This window comes from Nicotiana attenuata, unplaced genomic scaffold, assembly GCF_001879085.1.
Source record: "Nicotiana attenuata strain UT unplaced genomic scaffold, NIATTr2, whole genome shotgun sequence".
In the NCBI taxonomy this organism is placed as follows: domain Eukaryota; kingdom Viridiplantae; phylum Streptophyta; class Magnoliopsida; order Solanales; family Solanaceae; genus Nicotiana; species Nicotiana attenuata.
The window spans coordinates 9,508-22,720 of NW_017670869.1; the positions used below are offsets into that span (position 1 = coordinate 9,508).

The window sequence follows — 13,213 nt, forward strand, 5'->3', positions numbered from 1 at the left end:
CCATGTCCACAGGAAATTGAACAAGTGCCTGAATATTATTCGTGTCCCTTGCTTCCCTCAACCTCCTATGAAATGTTCTCTCAGGTTCAGGATCAAAGCCTTGAAGTCGGTCTTGGCTTCTGACCCTACGCATTCAGTCAAAGTTCCTAAGATCTAAGCAACAATCAAGTAACGTTAGACTAGACGAAATAAGAAATTAAAGCAAAAACTAGCAAGTAGCTAATATTCAATTCCCCGGTAACGGCGCCAAAAAACTTGTTGCTCCCAAACGCACACGCAAGTATACGTGGTCGACAAGTAATATAATGATAAGTTGAGTGTCGAACCCACAGCGACTTGTGTAAACTACTCACGGAATTACTAAAATTGTTATTCAGTCCAGCTAAAATCAAAGTTCAATAATATGATTATATTATACTACGATTCTAAGTAATAACTAAATTATCAAGTAACGAATTGATTGTTGGGTATTCAGTAGAGATAAATGTTCCAGGGTTGTGATCGATTCACCATTCGTATTATGTTCTAATTAACTCTCCCTTTCATATAATTCACTCATGGTTGCTAATTAATCGATAAATGCTCTCATAGCCTTCTCCCGAAGTACTACTCACCTATTCTCAATAGATTAACGCCTATATTCCTATGAAATCAATCTATCCAGAATGCATTAAGATTAAGATATTTAATTAAACACGGTGACTAGGTATATTCCTATCCTAACCATAAATCCGCTCCCCCTAAGGGTTAAGATCATGCCCTCTTCAATTCTTCTCTAATCTAAACATGGCTTTCCCAAGCATAGCATAGATAGTAAATAGAATCTAACTGTTGGCCAGACAATTAAGTAAATAAAAACAGAATTGAAGAAAAAACCATATATTGGTGAATTATAATCAAGGTCAAGCTAATATCAAACAACAATATTCATGGCTAAACCACAACCCCAGAACAATGGTGATTAGCCACTCATACTAGTGTTCATCACAATAAGGTCCAGTTTCATCATAAATAGCAAAAACAAAGGGAAGACAAGAAGAACTTGATGATCAAAATCTCTGCCTTGCCTCTTGCCTCTCTATTCCTTCCCTAGACTATGAAACCCTTGATAAATAATCCTTGGGCGAGCTTGACTTTATATAGGTTAAGTTGGATTTCCTCCAGATTTCCAATTATATCCCTGAACGAGTCTTTCTGAATTTTGGACTAGCGCGGTCGCAACAGTGGTATTTGTGGATCGGGTTGCACGCCGTAACAGTGGTATTTGTGGATTGGGTTGCACGCCGCAACAATGGTAAATTGTGGGTCGGGTTGCACGTCGCAACAGTTATTGATACCATGTGTTTATATTGAGTATTGTTTTCCTTGTTCATTGTGAATCTAAGCTGCTTTAGTTTGTTACTCGGAATTACTGTTACTATTGTTATCTCCCCACAGCATGTTTCCCCCTCCCATATTGCCAGTTGTTTGGTATTTTGTTTCCGTTGTATATTTATAACTGCACAGGTTTATGTGGTGTCCAGTCTAGCCTCGTCACTACTTCGTCGGGGTTAGGCTAGACACTTACCAGCACATGGGGTCGGTTGTGCTGATGCTACGCTTCTGTGCATTTTTGCACAGGTCCAGGTTTTGAGGAGCAACAGCAGCATTAGTACGGGACCAGGCTTTCATTATCACGAGACCGAGGTAGCCTTGCAGGCGTCCGCAGGCCCGGCGTCTCTTCTTTATGTTCTCTTTTAGACTGTTGCCTCCTTGTCTCGAGACAGACAGCTTCTATGTTTCTTTCAAACCTTTGTATTTAGTATATTCTTAGTGGTTCGTGAGTGATGTGACACCAAATCTTCGGTAGAGGCTATTATTAACTGTTCCGCATTTTGATTCAGATTTATAAATCAGACTTCCGCTATTATTCTTAGTAAATTTCATGTTCTATATTGATGCTATAAATTGTTAAAATAATTGTTTAGTGATGAAAAGGTAAATAAGTTGGCTTGCCTAGCTACCACGAGTAGGCGCCATCACGATCCCGATGGTGGGAAATACGGGTCGTGACAAGTTGGTATCAGAGCACTAGGTTACATAGGTCTCACAACTCACGGACAAACTCGGTAGAGTCTGAGGGATCGGTATGGAGACGTCTGTATTTATCCCCAGAGGCTACAGAGTTAGGAAATTTTCACTTTTGTTCTTTCTTATCGTGCGATTCCGTTTCTCAAATTCTGCTTGTCTTTCTACTCTGTTCTTTGGCAGATGGAGAGAACACGTGCTTCCTCTTCTACCGCGCAGCAGCCCGAGCCCCCAGCAGCAGCTCCTACGAGGGGCAGACGGTGAGGTCGAGGTCGTGCCAGAGGCCGAGGCAGGAGCAGATCTCAGCCCCGAACAGCAGCCCCAGAGGTGGAGCCTCAGAATGGTTATGACGAGGAGATCCCAGCTCCAGCAGCTCCGGTGGGCCCAGCTCAGGTCCCAGAGGGGTTCATAGCCACCCCAGTTCTTCAAGACGCTTTGGTCATATTGGTATTCTTTGCGGAGAGCGTCATTCGAGCGGGTTTGCTTCCAGGAGTTCAGCCAGCGGTGGCAGGTCAGCCGGGTACAGTGGCTTAGGCCGGGAGTGAGATCACTTTTCAGGAGGTGGCCAATATGGGCCGTAGAGTTGAGAGGGTTCTGCCACAGGGAGGTGGTGATGGGTCGGGTAAGAGGCCTCGTCATGCAGGCAGATTCAGTGGTACCTCGTCTGGAGGTAGAAGTCATAGAGGTGGAGTTCAGGCCGCCAGAGGTAGAGGCCAGCCAGGCCAGAGGCTGAGTCTTCAGGTGCAGACATTACAGGTACTATTCTGATTTGTGATAGAAATGCCTCAGTGCTATTTGACCCTGGGTCTACGTATTCGTATGTGTCGTCCTATTTTGCACCCTACCTGGCTATGTCTAGTTATGCTTTGGACATTCCTGTTTATGTATCTACACCGGTGGGTGACTCCATAGTAGTCGACCGGGTGCATCGTTCCTGTGTGGTTGTGTTTGAGGGTCTTGAGACCCGTGTTGATTTATTGCTTTTAGATATGGTGGATTTCGACGTTATATTAGGGATGGATTGGTTGTCCCCGTATCATGCTATCTTAGATTGTCACGCCAAGACCGTGACCCTGGCCTTGCCAGATTTGCCCCGTTTGGAGTGGAGAGGGACCCCAGTTCATGCCACCCGTAGTGTTATTTCATATGTTAAGGCTCGACGCATGGTCGAGAAGGGGTGTTTAGCTTATCTGGCGTATGTTCGAGACTCCAGTGCAGAGGTCCCTTCTATTGACTCTGTTCCTATTGTTCGGGAGTTCCCCGAGGTTTTCCCTTCAGACCTGCTGGGTATGCCGCCCGACATGGATATTGATTTTTGCATTGATCTGGCTCCGGGCACGCAGCCCATTTCTATTCCTCCGTATCGCATGGCCCCGCCAGAGTTAAAGGAGTTAAAGGACCAGTTGCAGGATTTACTAGAGAAGGGTTTTATCAGGCCTAGTGTTTCGCATTGGGGTGCGCCGGTGTTATTTGTGAAGAAGAAGGATGGTTCGAAGCGGATGTGTATTGATTACCGGCAATTGAACAAAGTGACGATAAAGAACAAGTATCCACTGCCGAGGATTGATGATTTGTTTGACCAGATTCAAGGAGCAAAGGTGTTTTCAAAGATAGACTTGAGATCTGGCTACCATCAGATGAGGATTAGGGCGTCTGATGTCCCTAAGACTGCATTCCGCACTCGGTATGGGCACTATGAGTTTTTAGTCATGTCATTTGGGTTGACCAATGCCCCAGCAGCATTTATGGAGTTGATGAACCGAGTGTTCAGGCCATATCTAGACTTATTCGTGATAGTCTTTATTGATGACATTCTGGTGTACTCCCGCAGCCAGGAAGAGCACGAGCAGCACCTCAGAGTGGTTCTTCAGACTCTGAAAGATAGTCAGTTATATGCTAAGTTTTCAAAGTGCGAGTTTTGGTTGAGTTCGGTTGCATTTCTGGGTCATATTGTATCAGCAGGGGATATTCAGGTGGACCCGAAGAAGATTGAGGCAGTCAAGAATTGGCCTCGACCAGCTTCAGCGATCGAGATTCGGAGTTTCTTGGGGTTAGCAGGTTATTACCATCGGTTCGTGGAGGGATTTTCGTCTATTGCAGCCCCGATGACCAGATTGACCCAGTAGGGCGCCCAGTTCAGATGGTCAGATGAGTGTGAGGCGAGCTTTCAGAAGCTCAAGACAGCTCTGACTACGGCACCGGTATTGGTTTTGCCCACGGGTTCAAGGCCTTACACAGTCTATTGTGATGCTTCCCGTGTTGGGCTCGGTGCACTATTGATGCAAGATGGCAAAGTCATTGCCTATGCTTCGAGATAGTTGAAGATCCACGAGAAGAATTATCCGGTTCATGATCTAGAGTTGGCAGCTATTGTTCATGCTTTGAATATTTGGAGGCATTATCTATATGGCGTGACGTGTGAGGTGTACACGGATCACAAGAGCCTTCAACACCTGTTCAAGCAGAAGGATTTGAATGTGAGGCAGAGGAGGTGGTTGGAGTTGTTGAAAGATTATGATGTTACCATCTTGTATCACCCGGGTAAGGCCAATGTGGTGGCCGATGCGTTGAGTAGGAAGTCCGCCAGCATGGGTAGTCTTGCTTATATCCTGGTCAGCCAGAGACCGCTTGCTTTAGATGTTCAGGCTTTGGCCAATCAATTGGTGAGATTAGATATTTCTGAGCCTAGCAGAGTGTTAGCTTGCACGGTCACTCGTTCTTCTCTATTGGAGCGTATCCGTGACCGGCAGTTTGATGATCCCCATTTGTGTGTCCTGAGATTCACGGTGCAGCGTGGAGGTGCCACGAAGGTGACCTTAGATGATGATGGTGTATTGAGATTGCAGGGGCGAGTTTGTGTGCCCAATGTTGATGGGATTCGAGAATTGATCTTAGCGGAGGCCCATAGTTCTCGGTATTCTATTCACCCGGGTGCCGCGAAGATGTATCAGGACTTGCGGCAACATTATTGGTGGCGTAGGATGAAGAAGGATATTGTTGCGTATGTGGATCGGTGTTTGAACTGTCAGCAGGTCAAGTATGAGCATCAGAGGCCCGGTGGGTTGTTTCAGAGGATTGAGCTCCCCGAGTGGAAGTGGGAGAGGATTACCATAGATTTCGTTACTGGACTTCCGTTGACTCGGGAGAAGTTTGATGCTAGTTGGGTCATTGTTGATAGGCTGACCAAGTCAGCGCATTTCATTCCAGTGGCAGTCTCCTATTCATCCGAGAGGTTAGCTGAGATTTATATCCGGGAGATTGTCCGCCTTCATGGTGTGCCGGTATCCATCATTTCGGACCGGGGTACGCAGTTTACCTCGCGCTTCTGGAGAGCAGTTCAGCAAGAGTTGGGCACCCAGGTTCAGTTGAGCACAGCATTCCATCCTCAGATGGACAGTCAGTCCGAGCGGACTATACAGATTTTGGAGGATATGCTCTGAGCTTGTGTCATTGATTTTGGAGGCTCGTGGGACCAGTTTTTGCCTTCAGCAGAGTTCGCCTACAATAATGGCTACCAGTCCAGCATTCAGATGGCCCCATATGAGGCGTTGTATGGTAGGCGATGTCGGTCTCCAGTCGGATGGTTTGAACCGGGAGAGGCTCGGTTATTGGGTACAGACTTAGTTCAGGAGGCCTTATATAAGGTCAAGATCATTCAGGAGAGGCTTCATTCAGCTCAGTCTAGGCAGAAGAGTTATGCAGACCGTATGGTCCGAGATGTAGCTTTTATGGTTGGTGAGCGGGTATTGCTCCGGGTGTCGCCTATGAAGGGCGTGATGAGGTTCGGAAAGAAGGGTAAGCTTAGCCCTAGGTACATTGGCCCGTTTGAGATTCTTGATCGAGTATGAGAGGTGGCTTATAGACTTGCATTGCCACCTAGCTTATCGGCCGTGCATCCAGTTTTTCATGTGTCTATGCTTCGGAGGTATCACGGCGATCCTACCCATGTGTTAGACTTCAGCACTGTCCAGTTGGACAAGGATTTATCTTATGAGGAGGAGCCAGTAGCTATTCTAAACCAGCAGGTTCGTCAGTTGAGATCTAGGAGTTTTCCCTCTGTTCGTGTTCAGTGGAGAGGTCAGCCCCCTGAGGCCTCGACTTGGGAGTCCGAGTCTGATATGCGGAGCCGTTATCCACATCTGTTCCTAGACTCAGGTACTTCTTTCTTTTGTCCGTTCGAGGACGAACGGTTGTTTTAGAGGTGGAGGATGTGACGACCCAAAGGGTCATCACCTATTTCCTCATCCACTCCGTGCTTCCGAGGTCTTGAAAACCTCATTTTTACTTGGCTCGATTTGCGTGCGCAGTCCGAGCGTGTAGCCGGAAGGCTTAAATATGAATTATGTGTGAAAAATGATGATTTTGATATTAATATGATTAAAGTTGACTTTGGTCAACATTTTGGCTAAACGGACCCGAACCCGAGATTGGATGGTCTCGGAAGGTTCGTAGAAAAATATGGGACTCGGGCATGTGCCCGGAGTCGAATTCCGAGGTCTAGAGCCCGAGGAAAGAATTTTTCTGTGAAATTGTTTCTCTGAAATTATTAAGGAAAAAGAAAATGAAAATTGATTAAAAGATTGTGGTATCGGGCTCGTATTATGGTTCCGACGCCCGGTACAAGTCTTAAATATGTGCTAAGCGCTTTCTGTAAAGTTTGGTCGAAATCGTACGTCATTTGACGTGTTTCGGACCTAAATATCTAAAGTTTGAAGTTTATGAAGTTATAATGAAAAATGATGAATTTGGGGCTTGATTCAATGATTTTGATATTGTTTTGGCGATTTGATCGCACGGACAAGTCCGTAGGATGTTTTTGAGGTTGTGTACATGTTTGGTTTGGAGCCCCGAGGGCTCGGGTGAGTTTTGGATAGGTGTCGAGTTGCATTTTTGAACTTTGAAAAAAATAGTTGCAGGTCAGGTCTGTTGGCATCGCATTTGCGAAGGAAGACTCGCAAATGCGAATTCCCATCGCAAATGCGAAGAAGGGGAAATCTGGGCCAGATCGCAAATGCGATCAATCTTTCGCAAGTGCGAAGAGTGGGAAAATGGGCTGTAGTCGCAAATGCGACGCCCTTGCTCGCAAATGCGAGAGGGCCCAGATCGCAAATGCGATCATTACTTCGCAAATGCGAAGTCTGCATTGAGGCCCAGTGTTCGCAAATGCGAACTGAAATCTCGCAATTCCCAGCCCTGTTTGGTTCGCAATTGCGAACCCAGGTTCGAAATTCCCATATCCGAGGCCCCGCAAATTTTATACTTAGTAGAATTTTCATCACTTTTCACCATTCTTTCAAAACCCAAACACCATAGGCAATTTTTCAAGAGCAAACTTCATCCCAAATCAGTTGTAAGTTGATTTTTACTCAATTCTTTCAGTCTTTAACATCATTAAACATGTTTTTCACTTAAAAATCAAGGATTTTCATGGGTGAAATTGGGGTTTTTTTGGTAGAACCTAGGTTTTCTATAAATTGGGGAGTTAGACCTCGATTTGAGGTCCGATTTCAAAACAAATTACATATTTGAATTCGTGGGGAATGGGTAACCGGGTTTTGGTTCGAACCTCGGGTTTTGACCACGTGGGCCCGGGGGCATTTTTGGAATTTTTGGGAAAAACCTGGGAAAATCATTTTTTATGCATTCAAATTGATTCATATAGTGTTTATTAAAGTAATTGAACAATTTGTGATTAGATTCGAGCGAATTGGAGGTGGAACCGCGAGGTAAAGCGATAGTTGAGGATTAAGTGGATTTCAAGGCTTTGAGGTAAGTGTTTGGTTTAACCCTAGCTTGAGGGAATAGGAGTTGAATCTTGTTGCTAATTGCTATGTGATCGAGTACGATGTATAGGCATGGTGACGAGTATCTATACATTGGTGTCTAGCATGACCGTGAGTCCTTATAATGTGATTATCATGACTTGGTTGTGAACTCCGTGTTTATTGGAGGATTTCTATATGTTGTGAATAACATGTGAAAGGTGATATGATCAGTTGATCCTAGGAGCATTGGCTCGAATTGTGATACGAATATTGAAAGTATATAAAATGACTTGAATCTGTGGAGCGTGGGCTCAAGATGGTAAAGTGGATTATAAGATAAGAAAAGTAAGAAAGAGAAAGCATTGTTGATTATTCCCTTGCCGGGACGTTTGGTTGAACTTGTTGGTTTCTTTTCCTTACCGGGATTTTTGTCAAATATTTGCTTTGTTTTTATGCCTCTTAATCGTGGCTGTTGTTTGGGGAGTCAGACTGCTAAATGATGTGGATCAGGTTGCGCGCCGCAACAAAGATATTGAGGATCGGGTTGCATGCCGCAACAATAATATGTGAGGATCGGGTTGCGCGACGCAACAATGATACATGATAAATGATGTGGGTCGGGTTGCACGCCGCAACAGTGGTATTTGTGGATCGGTTGCACGCCGCAACAGTTGTATTTGTGGATCGGGTTGCACGCCGCAACAATGGTAAATTGTGGGCCGGGTTGCACGCCGCAACAGTTATTGATACCATGTGTATATATTGAGTATTGTTTTCCTTGTTCATTGTGAATGTAAGCTGCTTTAGTTTGTTACTCAGCATTACTCTTACTATTGTTATCTCCCTACAGCAAGTTTCCCCCTCCCATATTCCAGTTGTTTGGTATTTTGTTTCCGTTGTATATTTATAACTGCACAGGTTTATGTGGTGTCCGGTCTAGCCTCGTCAATACTTCGCCGGGGTTAGGCTAGACACTTACCAGCACATGGGGTCGGTTGTGCTGATGCTACGCTTCTGTGCATTTTTGCACAGGTCCAGGTTTTGAGGAGCAGCAGCAGCATTAGTACGGGACCAGGCTTTCATTATCACGAGACCGAGGTAGCCTTGCAGGCGTCCGCAGGCCCGGCGTCTCTTCTTTATGTTCTCTTTTAGACTGTTGCCTCCTTGTCTTGAGACAGACAGCTTCTATGTTTCTTTCAAACCTTTGTATTTAGTATATTCTTAGTGGTTCGTGAGTGATGTGACACCAAATCTTGGGTAGAGGCTATTATTAACCGTTCCGCGTTTTGATTCAGATTTATAAATCAGACTTCCGCTATTATTCTTAGTAAATTTCATGTTCTATATTGATGCTATAAATTGTTAAAATAATTGTTTAGTGATGAAAAGGTAAATAAGTTGGCTTGCCTAGCTACCACGAGTAGGCGCCATCACGATCCCGATGGTGGGAAATCCGGGTCGTGACAGATTTATCATTGGTCCCTGGGGGACATCGACCTCTCTAATGATCAGGTTGGTGACGTGCTTAGGTTCTTCTTGTTCGGTCTATTTGTTGGAGTCCCTGTTCCTGAAGTGATTTTTGGCTCGATCACTCAAAAATTCCTAGAGATGCCTGTTATTGAATAATCGGGCGACTTCTTCTCTTAATTGTCAGCATTCCTCGGTCCTGTGGACATGAGTGCCATGATATTTACACATCAAGTTAGGGTCTCTCTGGGTAGGGTCGGACAACAATGGTTGAGGGCACTTGGTATCCTTGATGTGCTCGATGGCAGATACGATGCTGGGAGCATCGACATTGAAATTATATACCGATAACCTTGGTGCCTCCCTGGCCCCGAGTGGCCTATCGAAACCATTGTTGCTCATCGAGCCCCGGCTACTGTGGCCTTGATCACTCCTCTCTTGTTCCTCGTAGGGTGATGCCCAGATCTGTTACCCCTTCGATCTTTGTTATACGATTGGTACCGATCTCTATTCGGTCTCGGCTCATGATCGACGACTTTTCTAGACCTGTTGTTGGCTCTGATGGGATAAACGGACCCAGAGGGGGCCCCGAGCTGATCGTCCTCGACTTTGATTTTTGACTGGTACCTGTTGTGGACGTCGGCCCAAGTTACCGTCGGGTACTCTACCAAATTTTTTTTAGTTGATGTGAAGCCAAGGAGCTTCGGGAGTTAAGTCCTTGAGTGAATGCCTGAACGTCCCAATCATCCGCAACCGCAGGCAAGTCCATCCGTTCCATTTGGAACCTTGATACGAACTCCCAGAGCATTTCGTTGTCTCTTTGTTTTACCTTGAAAAGATCCAATTTTCTGATCTCGGCCTTGATGGTCCCGGCATGCGCATTCACAAAAGCATCTGCAAGCATAGCAAACGAATCAAAAGAATTTGGGGGTAAGTATTGATACCATATCATTGCTTTTGACAGAGTTTCTCCGAACTTCTTTAGCAAAACCGACTCGATTTCGTCATCTTTCAAATCGTTCCCCTTGATGGCACACGTGTAGGAGGTCACGTGCTCATCTGGATCCGTGATTCCATTATATTTCGGAATATCGGGCATACGAAACTTCGGGATTGGCTTCAGTGTCGCGCTCGAAGAAAAAGGCTGTTGGACAAATTTCTTGGAGTCCAGGCCTTCAGAAATGGATAACAATTGAATTTATACACGGTTTTAAGGATAGGTGGATTGATTCAATACAAGTGATCAATAACGTTAGATAAGCAAATTAAAGGTAAAATGAATAACCAAACCAGTTGTGATGTTAGGTCCGGGCTCCGGTCTAAGCTTAACAATTGTGCTGCCCTCGATTCAGAGCAAAATATATATATGAAGAGCTGTGAACAAAAATAAGAACCTTTGAATAGCTTAGAAGCAGAGAAAACAAGTCTATATTACCTTGATATGCATGTTACAGTGTGTTTCTTGAATAAAAATCACTCCCTTTATATAGTAGGAAAGTTTCATCCCTAGTATAACTCTAAGAAAGGTAAAAAAATCTTCTTTTTCGTTAATCACTGATATGCTGCTGATACGGGCCGAAATCCACGCCGTGATACCCGGTTAAGCGCGGATAATTCACGGCCCTTCGTTAGTCGTGTGCAACCGTTTGGTAATGCTTTCCGAGGTCTTGGAGCTTGAACTGGATTCGAGGGGCGTCGTCTCGATGGCTCCGGTGGAAAGCGTTTCGCTCGGGCCCTAGTACAAGAGGTTCCTAGCTAGCTCCGATTCCATGTAACTATGTCCTTGCTTCATTTGCCCCTCCGAAAAATCGGGGTGCTCATTAGCCTCAGTTTTACCAGTTTTACCCGTATACAAATATACATACCTTAATTTTTGAGTTGATCGTGGTAATTAATTTGCACAGTTTGATGTAAACATCATTGCACATACTAATTGCTCAACGGCAAGTCTTCAATTAGCTAGTTACACACACATACAAGATTTATATCTAGCTCTTCTCCAATACTATGTGTGAATTAACACAATTAAAGGTCCGATGATCACCTGTACAAGTTGTGAGAACCAATATGTTTTTAGACTTTCAATATTTGGAAAATAAAATCGAAATTCCTCTTATTGACCGATCATGACTCTTTCCAAATCGAAATTCTTGATCTCACCGTCTTTTTTTTTTGTAAACGATAATGTTTCCCGATAGAAGTGAATAGTGACTTTTCTTTTATGAGTTCCTTCAAAATTTTAATAAAATCCCAGAGTTAAAAGAAGACAAAGATATATCCGAAATAGACCATTAATGTGTAATATATATACTTTATACATAGTCGATTTCTCCTTAATAAAATACACTTCTGATAGTTTCTTCGGAATCCTATGATATCAGCTACTCGTCAACAATAACAACAACAACAAAACCCATATATGAGGTCTGGGAAGGGTAGTATGTACTAGACCTTACCCCTATTTTATAAAAATAGAGAGGCCGTTTCCGATAGACCCTCAGCTCTATCATCTACTCGTGAACTAGGACAAATCTATTAGGAAGAAGGGAAAAATTAAATACAAGAATTAAGACATGCACTAATATTATAGCTACATAATGGAGCAGGCATTTGGATTTTCATCACTAAACATGAGAGTATATTGTTCTTCCACTGGATTTAGGTGAGCAACAGCTGGATCATTAGTGGCTCTAACAAAATTGGGAGGAGCCTTCTTGTCATAAACTCCAGCTACATAAGGATGTGCCACCAGACTATATGGCACATATGGCCACAGTTCACACTTCTTTCCAGTAGCTTGTGCTGCTTTCAACACTTTCTTAGGTTCCACAAATCCTGTTACTGTTGCTTTCTGTTGCTTTAAATCCACATCCACTGATTTTGCGCCTATCCATTTCAACAAAACCGCATTAATTTACATCTTTTAAAAGAGTTAGAAAGAATAGATAACTCACATTGTTTTTTTTCATATGATAAATATTTTCTTTTGATACTGTTGGGAAGATTGATAACCTCCTTATATTCTAAAGAATTTAAGTTATATATATAAAAATAATGTAAAGATCTTTTTACCCTATCAGGAAATTATACGTGATAGCAGTGTAGTTACGTTACTGTTGTTATAAAGATACGAAATAATGTTTATCAAGAAATTTATGTGTAATTATCATATAACTGGCGGATTATACAAATACTTTTTGCACGATTCACAAACCGTGCGTAGAGCTTAAACTCTATTTAAAGACTCTTTAATTTAATATTTTCTTTTACCTTTTAATAGCATACTCTTATATAATTAACATAGCATGTTTGTAAAGATAATTTTTTTCATATAAAATAAAATAGGTAGAGAGATGAGAGGAAATTCTTTAGAAAATTGTGGTACCTTTGACTCGGGAGAGAGCATTCTTGACTTTACGAGCACAACCTTCACAGTCCATTCTAATCTTGACAGCAACAGTAGTGATCTGTTTCTTTTTCTTGTGTTTCTTAACGCTGCTAAGTACTTCAGATAAGTATTCCAACGTCCCTGCAACTCCCATTTTGGCCTTAACTAAGAAAAGGATAAAGCTATAAAGTTTATAACTTTCAGGTGTATTGCAAGAAAAGAGGATACCCTAATTATTTTGCTTGAGAAGACAAGGTGACAGGTGACAAGATGAAAGAGCGTTTAGTTCTTTGTCTTTAAATGTTGAATGATTTGGAATGTTGAAACCGGTCTCAAGTGTTATATATAGAGAGTATGAGGAAATTAAAGAATAAATATCAAGAAATAAAAAATAAAAATAAAAAGATTGGTGTAATATATATTGCTAACAAATTATTTGTAGGAGTGGGGTCACCTAGAAACTGCAAGAAGCTTCTGTTTTTCACTTAAAAGGATATTGTTTATAGACCACAAATGTACTTTTAAT

General features: G+C 43.1%; 2 protein-coding genes across 2 annotated transcripts; both read right to left on the bottom strand.

Annotated features, from left to right (window-relative positions):
- Positions 1-9,482: 9,482 nt before the first annotated feature.
- Positions 9,483-10,398, bottom strand: LOC109244057. Its single transcript, XM_019411086.1, has 2 exons — positions 10,030-10,398; positions 9,483-9,764 (listed from the first exon to the last, which is right to left on the bottom strand). Exons 1-2 carry the CDS (start codon positions 10,396-10,398, stop codon positions 9,483-9,485), a joined length of 651 nt encoding a protein of 216 aa, XP_019266631.1.
- A 1,209-nt stretch (positions 10,399-11,607) lies between these two features.
- LOC109244063 (heavy metal-associated isoprenylated plant protein 24-like) lies at positions 11,608-12,997 on the bottom strand. Its single transcript, XM_019411092.1, has 2 exons — positions 12,685-12,997; positions 11,608-12,185 (listed from the first exon to the last, which is right to left on the bottom strand). The coding sequence occupies exons 1-2, from the start codon at positions 12,839-12,841 to the stop codon at positions 11,890-11,892; spliced, it is 453 nt and encodes a 150-aa protein (XP_019266637.1). The 5' UTR covers positions 12,842-12,997; the 3' UTR covers positions 11,608-11,889.
- Positions 12,998-13,213: the final 216 nt, after the last annotated feature.